Source organism: Hippocampus guttulatus, chromosome 17 (genome assembly GCF_054856545.1).
Source record: "Hippocampus guttulatus isolate MCC_2025c chromosome 17, RoL_Hgut_1.0, whole genome shotgun sequence".
Taxonomy (NCBI): domain Eukaryota; kingdom Metazoa; phylum Chordata; class Actinopteri; order Syngnathiformes; family Syngnathidae; genus Hippocampus; species Hippocampus guttulatus.
In genome coordinates this window covers 3,678,454-3,695,478 of record NC_141277.1, presented here as the reverse complement: position 1 = coordinate 3,695,478, position 17,025 = coordinate 3,678,454, and the positions used below count along the sequence as shown (strand labels likewise).

The window sequence follows — 17,025 nt, the reverse complement described above, 5'->3', positions numbered from 1 at the left end:
CTGTCAAGGTAGCTCTGAGACGCCCCACGCCTCCCACTTTAAAAACCCACTGCTGTAAAAAGATGCAGGCACTTTTATAATGGCCCTTGCATGGGTGCAATTGTTTCTTCTAGCAGGATTACTTGCACTCCCAAAGACAACACGGTCGTTGAACATCTCTGAAAAATGTGTGATGGACACCGGCACTTTCCTACGGGAAATAAACCAGGGCAATCCAAAGGAATACGCTGTTCTCAGTAAGTACTGGATTGAATTTAAACAAATCCGTCTGCAGTTACTCTATGACCAATAGGGGGCGCCCACATTTAATTTTTTTTTTTTTTAAATGGGAAAACAGGGAGATGGATTCAAATTGAACTTCTGTAAAATGTAATGCAATGATTTGTTTTTCAATGACAGTGTATGACGCCTTTGGGAAGTTGGGTAGCAATGTCAAAGGAGGTAATACCAACCGGCCGGGCCTGCTGCAGCAGTGTCACTCTGCCCACGGTCCTTCCTTCTCTGGACAGTACTGCCAAGTGTTTCTCAAGCAGGTTAGGACAAACGATGCAAACTATAGATAATAAGCACGGGTCGATGACTATTTTACGTCATTTTATTTGGCTCACAGGGAGCCATTCAGTATTTTGTGGGTATCTGTGTCCCAGACTCTTGTGATGAAGAGGAAGTGCAAACCATGGTGCTATACGGTTAGTTTAACTGAATTTATTGTATTTGTATTCATTTCAATAACGCATTTATCTATTTCCGTGTTCACAGATAGATTTAAGCTTGGACACGCATCTCTTATACCTCCATTCCCTTCTATTCTGGTGAATGAGTCCACTCAGGAGATGTTTATGGCTCACTGCTTGTCAGACACCGTAGCCCCCGACGCATCGGATGTCACCTGCTTGTAAGAGGGCCTTATCATATATTCCACATCACCCTTCACCTTACGCTCACATCCTTTCTATCGCAGGTTTGTATGTTGCACAATGCTGGCGATTCCCCTTGCCGCCACCCTGTTCTCAGCTACAGTGAGGTGGCGTCAGAACCGGGACGTGATGCCAACAACGGAGTCTGCTTGTTTAAACGCCGGCCTCAACCAGTACGGCGCCGTGAAGACCAACGGGTCTACGGCTAGCGAAATAAATGGTAGTACAACAGAGTCGGATGGTAAGTACGATGCCCTGTACTGTCGAAGAATCTGAGCCCAGGCGCTACCTGACCGGGTCGTGTCTCCTGCAGACAGCGCCAGGCGTGGATCGCCACGTTTTCCCAAAAGCTGCGTCTCTCAGTACCTCCGGGCCTTCTCCCTTCAGGCGACTTGCCGGGGTATCTTCGGCACATCTTCCGGTTTCCCCGACGGCGGCTACTCCTCCTTGAACGGCATCCGCATCCTCAGCCTGTTGTGGATCATGTGCGGACATTCCGCACAGTTCCCAGTCATAAACAACCTTGGTACAATTCAGCTAGATCTTGCCTTAGGAGACATCAAGGTCCATTCTCAACCGGGTCGTTTAAATGACGATATCGTTCGCAGATAACTACAAAGACTGGAAGAAAACGGTAGAAAGAAGCCCTCTGTATGCGTTTTCTCTCAGTGGACCAGTTTTTATGGCTGTGGACACCTTCCTCCTGCTTGGGTGAGACGACAGCGACATTCCAGGACACTGAGAAATCGGACGTTGTGAGCTCAGATGAAGAAAAGTCAGAGTTCCTACTAGCGGTAGACATGGAGATTTAAAAATCTGACCTGATGCGAAAATGGCAGCGTTTGGTTGGTTGGTTGTCAGTTTGAGAAAATCCGAGTGGTATTTCTGACATCCGAGAAGTCTCGAACGCAACACAAAAAAGACGACAAGGTTGTTTTGATTTCTTCAGCATTTTTTTTTTTTTATGTTCCAGGGGTCTACTTAGCGCCAGGTCTCTACTGGTGTCCATCCAAAGAGCTGAAGACAAGCTGAGTGCGGGTCTCGTGGTGGGCTTCCTCTTCAGGAGGTTCAAAAGGTTCGCTTTCGGTGCTGTGCCGGAAACTCATCATGGAAACAGAACATGAGAATTGTCTTTGCCCCCCCCCGTGACAGGATCCAGCCGCTGCATATCTTTGTCATGTGTCTCACCGTTGGCCTTATCTCGCTGGTTCACTGGGGTCCTTACTGGTTTCCGTTCATAGACAACTTGATGGATTGTAAGGCATACTGGTGGGGGAACTTGCTGCTGATTAGCAACCTGCTCCCAGTCCATGAGATAGTAAGGTCAACCAGTAGCTACCAAAGATGACTATTTTTATCTTGAACTTGCCGTTTGTAAGAACTTGACGTCTGCGCAGTGTGTTCCTTGGACGTGGTACCTCTCTTTGGACTTCCAGTGTTACGCCACCACTCCGATACTGGTCTATTTCTACAGATTGTATGTCTCAACCGTTTTCATGTACAATTCAAAAGATCAAAAGGCCACTCAACTTATCTACTGCTTCCTCCGCCAGGAATAAAGCTGCCTTTGCAGCTATGGCAGGAGGCCTTCTGTTGATGACCACGTTGGCTGGTTCACTCGTCACGGGACTCCTGCGGTTGCCCGTCTTCCAACCGTCTACGCTGTGAGACCATATTTCGGTTTAACACATGACGTGAGAGGAGTTTAGCGACTGATGAAACGTAACTCGTGAAAAAGCGGGGGAATGATGAGGGAAAATAATCGTAAAATTACAAAAGTATATTTAGAATTTTACGATTATGACTGTAAATTGTAGTTTTGCAAGAATCAAGTCAGCAATCTTTGAGAATAATTCTGTGATACCAGAATGAAATTTTGGAGTACATAAAGTTGCAAGGTGAGAAAATGTTCGGATTTCACAAGGGAAAAAAACCCAGGTGAAATGCTACGAATAAAATTCTACTAACTGTTTAATAATACCAAAAATAAAATAAAAATTACTTTTTGGAAAATGCATTTCAAGGACAAAGTCAATTTGTTTTGAAACAGATTGTAATTTATCAAAAAGTAATAATTACACAAGATAAAGACAATTCTAATTTTTTTTTCCTGATAACATGTTAAAACAAGTTTTAAAAAGCCAACAACCGTGTAAGAACTCGCTAGGCTGACATCTCCAATTATGAGTTTCGTCTCCAACTTTTTTCTTCATAATATTGCTTTGTAATTTTTACCCATAAATATATTTGTAGTCATTTATTTTCCAGCACGTCAGAGAATTATGTCCTGTATTATTATGTGAAGCCCCACACCAGATATGGACCATTTTTGATTGGAATTTTGACCGGAATTTACCTGACGACTAAAAAGGAGCAACTTTTAAAGAACAAGGTAGGATTCGTCTTCTCCGACCCCAAATCATAATTGCTGTCACTGTCTCCGCTTTCACACTCACATGCTGCTCGGATGTCGTTGCTCCAGTGGCAGGCGGCGCTGGGTTGGTTGTGGTGTCTGTCAATCTTGGCGGCGTTGATGGGATTGGCCTACGCCCTCCAGGGGATCCCGGCGCACCCCTCCGTGCCGCATGCGCTTTACCAGGGGTTACACAGACCAATGTGGGCTCTGGCGATCGCCTGGATCATCCTGGCCTGCGAGGAGGGCTACGGAGGTACAAGAGGAAATCTTTCAATCAACAGGGTTATCATTGTTTGTTTTGTTTTTTTGTTTTTTTTTTAACCTCATTCAGTACCAGCCAATTCTGGACCATGTCTGAAAAGACGTTTTTAAACGTCTTTGGGAGTGAATGAGCTAATAAGATGACTGAGTTCTGGTTAATGACTTTTTTTTGGTTGTTAAAACTGACGACCTTTTTCCCCACTTTTGTTTTCCCCGTGAAAGTCAGAACATGTTTCTGATCTCTGACTGCCCATCTGCGATCCTGCTCTCCCAACGTGTCCCCTCCTTCCACAGGCTTCATCAATAGCCTCTTGTCATTCTCTCTGTGGGTTCCTCTGGCCAACATCAGTTTCGCTTGCTACATGATCCATCCCGTCTTCATCCTGGTCTACATCGGACTACAAGAGACCCCCATCCACTACACAGATGTCAACTTTGTGAGCTCTTGGCTTCTTCGTCGTCTGCTGTATGAGTGACTTGCGCAGTCGGACTGTACTCTCTCTCTCTCTGGATGTGTGTGGTCTTCTTTAGATGTACTTGTTCCTCGGCCATCTGGTGCTCACGCTGGGGACGAGCGTGGTCTTAAGCGTCCTGGTCGAGAAGCCCTACGTTCTCCTCAAGTGGAATCGTAAAGCCGGGCCAGTGCAACACTGATGAAAGCCCTTCATCAACTACCAACCGTGTTCCGTCAGTCCTGTAAGCTTTGAACATTTATGTCATCCCACGAATAATCAGAGAAGTTTTTTTTTTTGGTATCTTCTCCATATTGTGATGATTAAATTTTTTTGCTAAATTTTTTAAACGGTTGGTAATGTCTCAGTTCTGACACACGTTTTTTGTGGGTAATACATAAATCTAATAAATCTTTTTTTTTTTGCATAAAACTGACTTTCTTCTTGTAATTCGTCACCATCCTTGACTTCATCCTTGTAAAATGGTTGAAACGTTTGCCATTTGTTGCCTTTTTCTTGTAAATCCTTTCATTATAGCCTTAATAATGATTTTATTCTTGTAACATGGTGAGCTTTTTTTTTTTTAAATAAAACGATTACTCAATTTTCTGTCCTATAAAGAATTTCAGACCCGCCCACAATAGCTAAAAATATAAATGACACCACCTGCATTTTGAACTGATTAAAGCACACTTTCAAAGTATGCATCCCGTCATTCGCGCCTCTTCTCACTTTCTCGCTTGTGCCGTCTTCCAAATTAAGCTGTTTGTCACTTCCAGTTCAGTTTACTGTGAAACGTACTCTACACTGAAAGTAAAAGAGAATGAAACATTCTGCATTCCTAATAACATGACTGTACAGTCTCTCCCATGCAGCGTCATAACAACAAAATAAGTCAGTGACGCACATGTGCAGCGTCACCGGTACGAGCCCCCCGCCCCAACCTTTGGGCCCCCGGAGCCTGGGCAATGTGGGCAGACAGCAAGCTGTGCAACAACACGGTGTAAAAATACATCATGCTGTCGGAAGAGGACACTTGTCTCACTCTGTCTTCATTGAGTGCATGAGTCCTGTCCAACACGCATAGCGCGCAAGGTGTAACATGTCTGCACGAGCGCCGCGACAAAACTTTGAGCTTCTATTTTTGGTTAACATTTCCATTCATGCATTTGCCAGACACCACTAACTCATAATTTGCGTTTCTACACGTCCCTAGAATGTGGCAGACTTGCCAGAAAAACACATACATACTTTATCCGTTATCTGAAATGCTCTCGCTTGTACACCCATCTAAATAAAATGAGATTGTAGTAAAACTGACACAAAATAGAATTAAACATCACATATTTCAAGACCAAAATGACCAATCATACCGTGTAATTTTGACTAATTGTTGCAGTTTTAAACATGATGTGCAACGCCATAGACCAGCTAATGATATTAACATAGATTTTATGTTGCGGCTGATAATTTAAGACCTAGCATAATTTTCCTCAGTTTTGTGGGATCAATGATAATTATTGGAGATTAGTTGGGGACCTTCTCTGCCTCCTCTTATTGCTCTTAATGACATGCTGCAGCTCTTCCATGAAAGCTCAGTGCTGACAGGCATGTGGTGGCACACTGTGGGGCGACACTGACGGTGCGCAACTAATTTGGAACTTGCTTGTATATACAGTAATGTATACCATTAAAAAAAAAAACGCACCAAAAAATTGTACATGTTGGTGAAGAGGTCTCTACCAATTGCAATCATAGACAGCTCCAAAATGTATCCAAATTCGCACAAATGTAGACTTCAGTGGCACCTATTTCATAGTTCTGCAGAAAACGGCTAAAACTTTTCCCCCCATTTTTCTGCCGGCTGGAGAATCAAATAAACATTTCTTATTGACACCAGCAAATAGGCCATCGCTGGAAATATAGATAAGCCTTTAAATGTTGAGGATAGACACATGTCCGCACTATCAGGTAACTATTCGTTCGCGAGCAGTCGGCGATGGTGGGGATGATCCAAAAATAGCCCCCCCACCCCCAACCTCTCCTCACCCACTTGAAGGAGAGTTCATACTCAAGTGGCGCATCAAAGCTTTAAATCGTCAATCACGTCTATGGAAGAGGTACGTACTTTGCGGCCTATTCGTTTTTATTAGCCTTGAATCCGTTCCACAACCTCACTGGCTATTTTAGCCAGCAGATGATTTAACTTGCCGAACAAGCTTTTCCGATGGATTGATGTGACGCGCGCCGTTAAATAAACTTAGTACAACAGTCAAAAAAAATAGATCCGTCTGACAAAATCTTTTTTCAGAAATGGCTAAAGACAATCTAAATAAAATGCCTCTATTCATCATCTTCATCTTAAAAAAAACGAAGCTGTGAAAAATTGCCAAAATGTTGAAATGTATTACTTTAGAAAGTGAAATGGCAGCAGTGCATAAAGGAGAGGAACTGACACTAAAGTTGCTTTATCAATAACAAAACTGCTATCAAAGTTATCAATATTTGGATTGAATCATTTGTAAATTGTGTTTGAGGTGAGGGGTAAAGGACACTTTCGCAGGCACATGCACACAGGTTGCTTGGTTTCGTTTTTAGTCCTGTATATAGACGCAAAAGCTTCTATACGGCCCGGTACTAAAGAGTGTACATTGTGAGGAGGTGTGACTAAACATAATGAGTCCCTTTTTCTAGGTCATTGCATGCGTGTGTGTTTTTGTTTTCATGTGGCGTGTCTCAGGCGAGGTGCCCTTCACGGCGTATGTGACAAATGCAGGCCATGGGTGAAGATGTCCTGGTATTTTTCCAGCCTCTTTGCCACTAGCAAGGCCTTTGAGCACTCGTGTAAATCTGCAGAGCCGAATTCAACACCTCATATTCCCGCCGACGGCTACAGAACACTCACATGTAGGCTAGCGAGGCAGAACCGCAGCACAATTTCCAATTCATCATTTGGTAAGTACGTAATTTTTCTCATTTCTGCGCAGAAACTGGAGGAGGCTGCAGTTGACGGCAACGCAGCAGGTGTAAAAACGAGATGCATGGATGGACCCGACGCTGATCACCACCGACGAACGAAGACAGTCACCGTCTGTTCTCCCTGAGACTCAACTCAGTCAGGGTTCCGGCTATTTTTCTGTTTTGTGGGGCTTCTTGGACCAGTCGGAACCACTGCTACCTCCACTACCCCATCTATCTGGGGGCCTTACCGCACATCTGTCCGAGATTTACACTGAACCTGTCCGAATACCAGACACAAGAAAGCCGCTCAGGGTCGAGTCGCCCACTCTGGAGAGTTCCAAGGCCTCCGACCTCAGCTCCGAGCACCGTCAAACCGCCTATTTGATGTCATTGCCAGAAAGCTCAGAGAGTGACTCAGCCACGGGCCTGACGTCAGATTTGTACATCTTTGAAAATGAGACTCAGGACTTCATCCTGAGTTCAACTGCCTCGCAGAATAACCATGATGCCTCCCCTCTTGCGTGTTGTCATTCAGCCAAGAGAGTGACACATAGTACTGCCATGACTATGGACTGGGCGATGTTGGAGTCTGAGTCAGGGCTCACGCCACCTGCCGAGGTCACCCGAGTCAAGCCGCGAGGACCGAGGAGCCTCAGTCCCGCTGAACCGTGGGCGGATGCCTGCCAATATCTGGATAGGACGGATGTTTTGCCTACTTCCACTTCCAGCGATTTCTCTTTGGAAGAGATTTGGGTGTCGGGTTACGCCAGTGACGGGATTGGCTGGGACACAGATGACACCAGAGGTTGGGGTCCGCCAGTGGAGAGGTGGTCCTCGGTGGAGAGCTGGGCCAGCGTACTCTCAGACTGGAATGTCATCGGGACACCGAGACAGGAGCTCACAACCGCTTTCTCAGAGATAGGAGCCGAGATCGATGCCCTAACCGAAGCGCTAGCCGACATTAAGCCCTACAGCGAGACGGAAAAAGGGATGGGGGTTCACGATCAGCTAGTGGGACAAACCATCCAAGAGGAATCCGTCCCCTGTGGACGGGAATGCTTCTCTTTCCAACCACAGATTGGAGACAACGGCCAATCTCTTGGCGATTCAACAACCAACACCCAAAGTGAACCGGAAGAAATCGCTGTCATCAACTTTGTACATGAGAACCAATCTTTGGTTCCATCTGCCTGTGACTTGGACAGTCACATCCCTGTATGGACTCCCATTGAGGATGTGGACATTCCTCAATGTGTCCAGCATTCAGAGAGAGAAGACTTGAAAGAAGAGAAAAACGCATTGAACATAGTTGAGGACGCAGATGTGACAGGACAATCTTCTGAGTGGACAAATGAGCAGGTAGGATGATTTAAGGTGGATTTTTAACACAATCACCAGCCAAGAAATCGGCCAGACCATACCTTCAATATCTCATGCGACACGTGCCCACCTTGTAAAATGTTTTCTCAACTACAAAACATCAATTGTGTAGAAAATTCATGGCGTCACAGACACAAATAAAAAAAAAATAGACACCATGTGTCTATGGCAAACATGGTCGGCATGAACCGGCGGTCATACTCTGGAAAAAAAAAGAAAAAAGTTCTAGACGTTCTTGTCCCGCCGATTGCATCACACGGCGATCACGCAGGTGAGCACAATGTAAACTGGCTACAGAAATATTGTCACCCTCCCTTGCCAAGGTCCCTCACTCGGCTTCTGCGGGATGTGTCCTTTGGGCTCGTGCTGTGCGAGAGGGACAGGTGAAAGAAAACGAGGAGGGCAAGAGGCCAGCTTAATAATAGCGCAGGACAACGATGATAATCGCAGCCATTCCTGTTGTGCAAGGGCGGTGGGGTGAAGCACAGCTGCTGATTGTAATGCGACGCCCCTTTTCCCGTACACTCGTCACACTCCTCCCTCCCCCATTTGGAAAAGCGAGGAGCATGAAAGGGTCCCGCATTGGTTGCTGGTCAGTCCGTTCTAGACCAGAGTCACTTGCGTGCAGCACGCATGGCCTCCAGGCTCGGATTTAAACGCATGGCGTTCTGTATGGGTCGCCTTTGGGCATCGATAGGAAGGTATGTGATCATTTTTAATTAATTAGGTTTGAGAAAAATACAAAATCCATCCTTGGATCTTCAGTCTAACTTTGTTATGATACTATCAAAAGTTGCACAGCACCTCATCGGGTTGTCCTTCGGGGTAGACAAGTGGAGAAAGTATGCAGCCCGAGATACAAAAATGGAGGCGCAATGACTTAATGAGTAGCAAAAGGCGCATGTAATTTTTGCTGCAACTCATTTGCTGCCTTAAGCATGCAAACGTTGATGGATGGATACTTTATTTTCATACACAAGGGAAGTCAATAAGAATCCGTGTAGTACCAACTTAGTCGGTAATTAAAACAAAACAAACTCGCAATCGGGATTCCATTCATGGTAAGGAGAACTTTAAATTGTATGAGGTCAACGTTGTGTTTGCTTCCCAAACAGCCCGCAGAACAACTTAAAGCATGTGAAGGATCACAATAATGTCCTCTACTCATCATACCGCTTGTTTTGTTATTCCCCAGCTGTCGGCCGATGGGTTGTTTAAGGTGATAGAAGATCACAGAGTTTCCCAGCCCGAAATTTCCTCCAATCAGGGTGCAGATGCGAGCACAGGTCCATACATCATTGACTGTAACGGACGTGAAACCTCCGAAGAAGATACGATGAACCCCCGTGTACCAGTCTTTAATAACAGCGGACACACAGCACCTGACATTCTGACAGGCACCGGGGGAGGAACCCAGGTGCGCCTGCAGGCTGGATGTCCCACCTTTATTGTGCCCGTAGCCCCTCTTGAGATCAGGTCTGCCCTGGAGTATCGTCGGAGCAGCTTGGATGGAGATCCCACGAGGACTTTCAATGATGCCCATGTGCGAACCCGGACCCTTTGGCCGCTCTGCGACGAGCGGGGAACCGGCGAAGAGGTTCGTGGACTTTGTAAAGAACTTTCCAAATTGTCCGTCGTCCCTGAGAAGAACCACACCGATCGAGATGAGCCGCACGTTTCCAAGGCGGCAAAACAAAACAACCAAGCGGTAGCAGACAAGCCGAAACCGATTCATGTGTCATCAGGAAAGATGCCCCACAAGAGTGAGTGCAAACCCCGCTGCAAGAAGGACAAATCCGCCGTCCACCATCACAGCACCCCCGTGCTCAAGAAACAGGAGAACTCGGCTCACCTCGCAAACAGCAGACAAAAAGAAACCATGGAAAATCCGAGCAGTCACCTTGTCGAAGAGAAGACGATGGTAATTGAGACAGCCAAGCCGCATGGCAAGAAGAAGAAGAAACACCAACAAAACGCGACCGCGGAAAAGACGGCAGCAGACCCTCCGGCCGTGACGGAGATCGTCGCAAAAGCGAAGGGTGCGAAAGGACGGATCGAAATGTTTGAGGCCAAAATGAGCACCAAACACGGCAAAGCCCGCAAGCACGCAGGGACTTTGGAGGCTGCGGACAAAAAGCACCCAGACGCTTCGAAAGCCTCACAGGGAGAACACGTTCAGCATAAAACAGAACACAAACACGACCCGACTAACGACGCTGCCTTTAAAAAACTTCGCCTGTCCAAGGATAAGTTTGGAAAGCTTTTGGACTCAAAGCCAAGCGTTTCCCCTCCAATGAAGGTGGCAGAGGGACAAAAGACGGATGTCAGGGCGCCAAGTAAGAAGGCATCCAGCGAAGCGGTCAAACACAAAACAAGCGCACCCAAAGAAGGTAATAAATTTCAATTTACAGCATATAATTATTGCAAAATTATCAGTCGAACAAACATTTAACAATATTATGTTATCTATGATTCTACATAGGCTGCAGTGATACCTGTGCTAAAATGAATGCTTAAAAACAACAGGAATGTCTGGTGAGGGACGATTTAAAAAAAATTATAATAATAAAATCTGTGGCATAATTCACAGAGCCGAAGGTCACGCAACCCATCCATGCAGCGTCCGTGAGTGAGGACCCCCAAAGTCTTAGTCTGTGGTGTCACTTCGCTGCCATCTCGGGCGAGCACACCTTCACCTGGAGGCACGAGGGTGCTGTCCTGGCGGAGGTCAAGCAAAGGTAACCCCATTTGATCACTTCTGCAAAGGAAGCTCAAATGTTTGTTTCAATTCCGGTCTAAACAAACTAAAGGTTGGTGAAAATGTTTGAAGCCTAAATGGGCTTGCTAAGAATTTCAATGTCATAAAGTCCCTTGTGACACCATATTTATCTCTGAAGTGCAGGGGACGAGAGTCGTGCGTCCTTGACCATCCCCAAGGCCTCCCACAAAGACCTGGGGAAGTACCAGTGCTGCCTCCACAGCTCACAAGGCTCCATCACGCTGGACTACCTTCTTACTTATGAAGGTAGGACTAACCAAAACACTTGTGAACGGAAAAATCCACCCGTTAGGGGCGGCCATTTTGTAACTTGCTGTCAACTCAAAATGACATTTGTTGCATGACCGATCATGTCACATGACCAAACTGCGAAAACAGGTGACTTTATGGCCAGTTGTGAAAGCAGCTTAATGGTGCATTAGCGCCACCAACTGGCTTTGAGATTTATCCAACGTAAAAAATGAGCTTTGGTTCCCTAAGTGAGGAAACGCTGCCTAATTGTATACATGTGCACTCGGTCAGATCAAACTCGACTGTCTATTAACTGTCACTTCTTCACAGTGCTCCGTGAGATTGTCATCCAGCCATCTCCAAACGTCACATGTGAGTTGCCGTCGGTCATTGGAAAATCACCTACACTCCTTTCTTACCGTTTCCCTTTTCTCCAGCTGTCGAGGTGGGCTCCGAGGCAGAGGACGTGCAGTGTTCCCAGCTGCTGTTCAGAGACGACTTCCTGTCCGAGCAGTACTTCGGCGAAAACCAGCCCTTCAGCATCGTCACCGAGAAGGTCCACTTTGGGGAGGGCATGCACCGGCGGGCGTTTCGCACCAGGTTGCGCAGGGCTGGGGTGCCGCTCCTGCTGGCGGGGTCCTCGTGCGTGCTTAAGGTGCACACCGCCATCAGCTACGGGATCAAGAACAATGACGACCTTGTTAAAAGGAACTACTCCCTGGCTGTGGAAGTAAGCCCATTTGTATTTCACCAATTCACGTTTGTTCTGAATAACCAGAACGAGTAAAAAGAAAAATAATCAGGAACTAAACACTGACCAAAAGTGCAGAACAATATCAATTAAAACTTCACGTAGGCATAAAAAGGTTCGTATACGGTTGGTTGTGAAATTCACAGCAAACCCTAAATTTGGAAAATTGGATGGCACGTGCCATCCAATTGTAATATTCAATATCTTTTTTTCCTTTTGGCTTTTTCCTTCAGGGCTCACCACGGCGAATCAGTTGCCTCCATCTTTTAAAGTGTAAAATGTGATGTGATGCTTAGATTATTATTAGCATGTGTTAATGTGTCACGCAGGAGTGTCATGTTCAGAACACGGCTCGGGAGTACATCAAGGAGTACACTGCTGTCGCCCAGTCCGTCGACACCTTCGGGGAAGTCCCAGAGTGAGTGACAGCGCATTGCATTTTCAACCAAACTGCCCCATGCCACTGTGGACCCCTGATAAAAATTTGATTCGAAGGATAGTTCTTCCAATAAAATTAATTAGTGATCATTCATAGGCCTACTCTGAACTTATTGCAACAGTGTTGCATTACAAGAGAGGACTGGAGATGATGAACTCAACAATCCAAGTGATAAAACATGAAGTCGGATACTGAATACAGGTCATTTGGCACTTTGTGTCACTTGTGAATCACTTTGAGTTTTGTACTTGTACATGAAAAGTGCTTTATAAATAAAATTACTGCAGAGACATAATATAAAATACTACTCCAGGGTTAGGATTGTCGATGTCACTTACTCTTGGGAGCAACCTAGTGGTCATAGGCCATGCAAAGAAAGTGCTGAAACCTTTTATGCCTTCCCTTCTCCCACACACAGGATCATTCCCATCTACCTGGTTCACCGGCCGTCTCGCGACATCCCATACGCCACACTGGAGGAGGAGCTGATCGGTGACTTTGTCAAGTATTCGGTGAAGGACGGCAAGGAGATCAACCTAATGAGGCGGGACTCCGAAGCGGGGCGCAAGTGTTGCGCCTTCCAGCATTGGGTGTACCAACGGACGGAAGGAAACCTGCTGGTTACTGACATGCAAGGTGGGCAAAAAGTATATCATGTGGGCAAAACATTCTGAAGTTGAAGAAGCTTTTTCTGTAAAATAAATAAATGAATGAATAGCAGAAACATTGATATTTTTAAAGTAGATTATGAACATTTGTCACAATTTTTAAAAAGTTCCCAGGTGCAACTCAACAATGATTGCTGCGTACAGAAGACAACCTACGTGATGCCAGCTTTGTGTTGAGCGTCCATCCACTAAAAGTTGCAGTCATTACGAATAATGCATATTAATGTTTTGCAGGAGTCGGAATGAAGCTCACTGATGTGGGAATAGCCACCTGTAAGAAAGGGTAAGCTAAAAACACATTAAAAGATTTGGCATTTCAAAAGGTGAATGACAGATTCCGAATTTTCTTCACTTGGTTTGCAGCTACAAGGGCTTCAAAGGCAACTGTGCCACCTCATTCATCGACCAGTTCAAAGTGCTGCACCAGTGCAACACTTACTGCGAGATCCTGGGCCTGGACTCCCTGCAGCCCAAAGCAGCCAAGAAGGCTGTCTGCACTCACAGAAGCAAAGCACAGCCATTAGCAGGACCCAAAAAGAAAACATTTGGGTCCACTCTTAAGGCCAAGTCCTAAGAATGGGGAGTGCTTGGACTCGGATGGGAATTGGGGTGTTGAACTGTCATGTCTTACATTGATTTTCTTTCTTTTCTTTTTTTACTTGTGATGTTTCCAAGCACGTTGTGTTCATTAAATTAATGAACTGGTTAATTAGCTTATTGGAAGAAACACTGTTGACTATGAAACATAGAGCAGAGGACAAAACTGTATTGTTATTTATGGATTCAGTGTGAATGCTTTTATTTGTTAGAGGTTTATTTTCTTCCATTCATTTTCGATAAAGTGCTTGTCGGTATTCGAGCTGTGGGTGTGCTTGTGCCTATCCCAGCCAATTTGGGGCAAGAAGCAGGCTAGATCCTGAAAATAAATAATGGACCGCAAATACATATGAAGCATGTCCCGTAAGTCTCCGTGTCACCAGTAGTTAGTGTCCGACTGCGTTGCGTTTGAAGAATATTGACGACACACAGCGGGATTTCTTGGATTGGCTGCGTTTATTCGTCTTAATCACAATGACTGACGAAAACAGCAGAAATTATTCTCCCGTCAATTAGTGATACAGCGCGCGGCTCCCCGTGGACATCAAGAGAAAAATGGCCACAAGTAACACAACATACCTGACGACAAGAGCAGAAAACAATGTCCTCCCACTAATTACAGTGATGCAGCGTGCCCCCACACAAATTATATGGCACAGGAGTGTCTTAAAATACTTAAACTTGTAAATGAAAACCTAAGGGGTTTTTTTCAGGCGCTAAAAACGCTTTCCTCGCCGTAGACATCAAGACAAAAAGGGGAGAGTCAAAGGCGGGAGTTGGACTTCAAAGAGGCAGTGCCACATTAATTATTGAAGTAGGGGAACACATTTAAAAAAAAAAGTTCCACTCTTTGATAATACAGGATGAAGTAAAAGAACAGGTCAAGTGTTTATCATTTCACAGATTTTGTGGATTTATACAGTACAGTAAGTTTTTTATTTGCCGTTACATCCATACATACATCCAAAATAAACGCTTCTTGACATAAACCATTTTTATTTATATGTTATACTCTGTATGGATGATGTCAATTCATTGCTCTTTATTCAAATGCATTCTAAGGTTTATCTGATAAACAAATAAATGTTTCTTCATATTTGTGTGTTAAATGATCCCGTTTCATATACAGTATTTGATTTTTCATCATATTTTGATTTAAATAAAACAGAAACGTTTTTAAGGAAATACAAATATACCAAAAAAAAACATGACAAATCAATGTTTCTGTTGTCATTTAAAGAAAATTTACCTCAAATCTGGAAAGAAAAAGAATAAAATCCAAGGATGTTTTTTTTCCAACCTGTAGCTATTTAGTGTGATGATGGCGTTTGATTGACAGGACACAAACACCATTGTCACACTCCACAGCTCCCGAGGACGCATGGCAGATGGATGAGTCAGGAATTCTGGGATCGGCCATAAACATCTGTCATCAGGCAACTGGGAAAACAGACACAGAAAATAAGCAGGAAAAATGACCATTCTTCTGGTGGGATGTGCACAGCATGCGATAACATCTGTGGTATTCCCAGACATTTTTCCTGCGAATCAAAATTTGCGCTCCTTTCCACCTCACCTCCGTTTCTAGTGGATGGCTGTCGTTCACTGACTCCCGTTCCACCACGTCCCACCCTCTTCATATACCTTCCAGCATCTTTCCAAAACGGTAAAAGTCCAGAAGCTGACAGGGCAGGCAGGCAGCCGAGGGAGGTCTGTGCCCGGTCCAAGTCTTTATGTAGACAAACAGCTGGTTGCACATTAGTGATAAGCTACGGGGCAAGTATCGATCGACCCTGACCGGAGCTAAGAGAGGGTTAGTTGAGGTGGGACACACACACACACACACACACACACACACGCACGCACACACACACACTCACACATGGTCTTTTTCCCCACAGGTCAGTCTGCCCAATATCCTCTTTTAAAATATAATTTTAGATCCATATACAATATGTGCATTGGATATAAAAAGTCTACACACCCCCGTTTAAATAACTTTTAGTGAGTAAAACAAGAAAAATGACCCAAAAAAATATTTAAAATCAGCATTAAGCAGGGAAAATACAGCAAAACAGTGACATTCTCAAGAGAAAAGACTACTACAAGATACTAAAAACAGGTGGGTTAAAAATAATCCTGTTGGTTCATTTGGAGTTAGAGAAATAGACTCTTGTTCTAGTACACTCACCTGTTATTACTTTTTACTCACAAAATATCATACTTACCAATGACGTGTCTGTGCACCTCTAAGAACAATATGAACACCTTCTTTAGTGCTGTGTGTAAACCTCTAAAGTACAAGTCTATTTTGACATTATATATAAAAGTCCCCACAGCATTAATGAGCCATTCTACAAACGAATTTCATGGTGTGTGTCCACCTAAAATGGCAATTTTTGGCTTGCTGACTTGTTTGTAAGCCTTTGGGCTTTGATCAAATGTCCCCGCACTGGCAGGCTGGCTTTTATTTGCTCGTCCTTGGCGCTGATAACTTGGAGATTGTGTGTGTGAATGAACCCACGTCTCTTCACCGGAACACGTGCACTGCATTAACCAACAATTCGAAAGAACATTCTCTCAAGTTACTAAATCACCAGAAATGCACTTTTGTTTTGAACTTGTAATATAGCACTAATGAGAATACCATGTCTAGTATAGTATAGAAAGAGTTACATTAGTTACATGAAACCTATGTGTGTGTGTGTGTGTGTGCGTGCGTACACACGTAATGTGTGTTAAGTCACAGGGGCTACACAAATTTGTGGTGGGGCATTGGCACCCCCTAGCCTCAGTCATATTTTCTCATACCTGTTGTTCTTTGTTTCACTTGATCAAGTCTCTTCTTACATTTCATATTTCAAAATAAAAGCATATATCACTCCTGCTGACACCATATCGGACGGTACTCTAGGCTGCAATATCGGTATTACATCGGTAGTGAACAAGTTGGATCAGGACATCCGTCATACTTTTTAATTCTGATGTCCAGATTTTAATGCCCTAATGTTTATGGAATGCATTAATACTCATATTTGTCTGGTGTCACATCAGTTTGTGCTCGCACATTTAGTCTAGTATACTAGCTTATACTATTTCATGTAACGTTGGTTGAGTTGGATGGTTTGCCTGCCGAATGATTATGTACATGCTGGAAGCGAGATGCCTCCTCA

The 17,025-nt window shown here is 44.6% G+C and overlaps 2 protein-coding genes and 1 long non-coding RNA gene across 6 annotated transcripts; 2 read left to right on the top strand and 1 right to left on the bottom strand.

The window, feature by feature from the left end:
- The first annotated feature begins 79 nt into the window (after nt 1-79).
- Nucleotides 80-4,341, top strand: oacyl (O-acyltransferase like). The gene is made up of 15 exons (XM_086134703.1): nt 80-236; nt 400-533; nt 611-689; nt 760-895; nt 962-1,158; nt 1,231-1,443; nt 1,526-1,628; nt 1,891-1,992; nt 2,070-2,235; nt 2,315-2,394; nt 2,471-2,581; nt 3,171-3,309; nt 3,400-3,586; nt 3,889-4,031; nt 4,126-4,341. Exons 1-15 carry the CDS (start codon nt 80-82, stop codon nt 4,246-4,248), a joined length of 2,070 nt encoding a protein of 689 aa, XP_085990829.1. The 3' UTR covers nt 4,249-4,341.
- LOC147191534 (uncharacterized) lies at nt 799-16,273 on the bottom strand. Of its 3 annotated transcripts, XR_015103470.1 has the most exons (6): nt 15,429-16,273; nt 13,022-15,292; nt 11,817-12,069; nt 3,374-3,578; nt 2,287-2,579; nt 799-2,214 (listed from the first exon to the last, which is right to left on the bottom strand). It is a non-coding gene; the product is annotated as an uncharacterized LOC147191534 (long non-coding RNA). The 3 variants fall into 3 exon arrangements; XR_015103472.1 differs by lacking the exons at nt 799-2,214; nt 2,287-2,579; nt 3,374-3,578 and adding an exon at nt 10,953-11,100; XR_015103471.1 differs by lacking the exons at nt 799-2,214; nt 2,287-2,579; nt 3,374-3,578 and adding an exon at nt 10,997-11,105.
- On the top strand, nt 7,092-13,964 carry alpk2 (alpha-kinase 2). 2 transcript variants are annotated; one of them, XM_086134701.1, is made up of 10 exons: nt 7,092-8,366; nt 9,583-10,777; nt 10,978-11,125; nt 11,285-11,412; nt 11,728-11,769; nt 11,835-12,127; nt 12,478-12,566; nt 13,006-13,223; nt 13,490-13,538; nt 13,619-13,964. In XM_086134701.1, the coding sequence occupies exons 1-10, from the start codon at nt 7,092-7,094 to the stop codon at nt 13,827-13,829; spliced, it is 3,648 nt and encodes a 1,215-aa protein (XP_085990827.1). In that variant the 3' UTR covers nt 13,830-13,964. The 2 variants fall into 2 exon arrangements, with proteins under 2 accessions (XP_085990827.1, XP_085990826.1); XM_086134700.1 differs by lacking the exon at nt 7,092-8,366 and adding an exon at nt 8,964-9,088.
- Nucleotides 16,274-17,025: the final 752 nt, after the last annotated feature.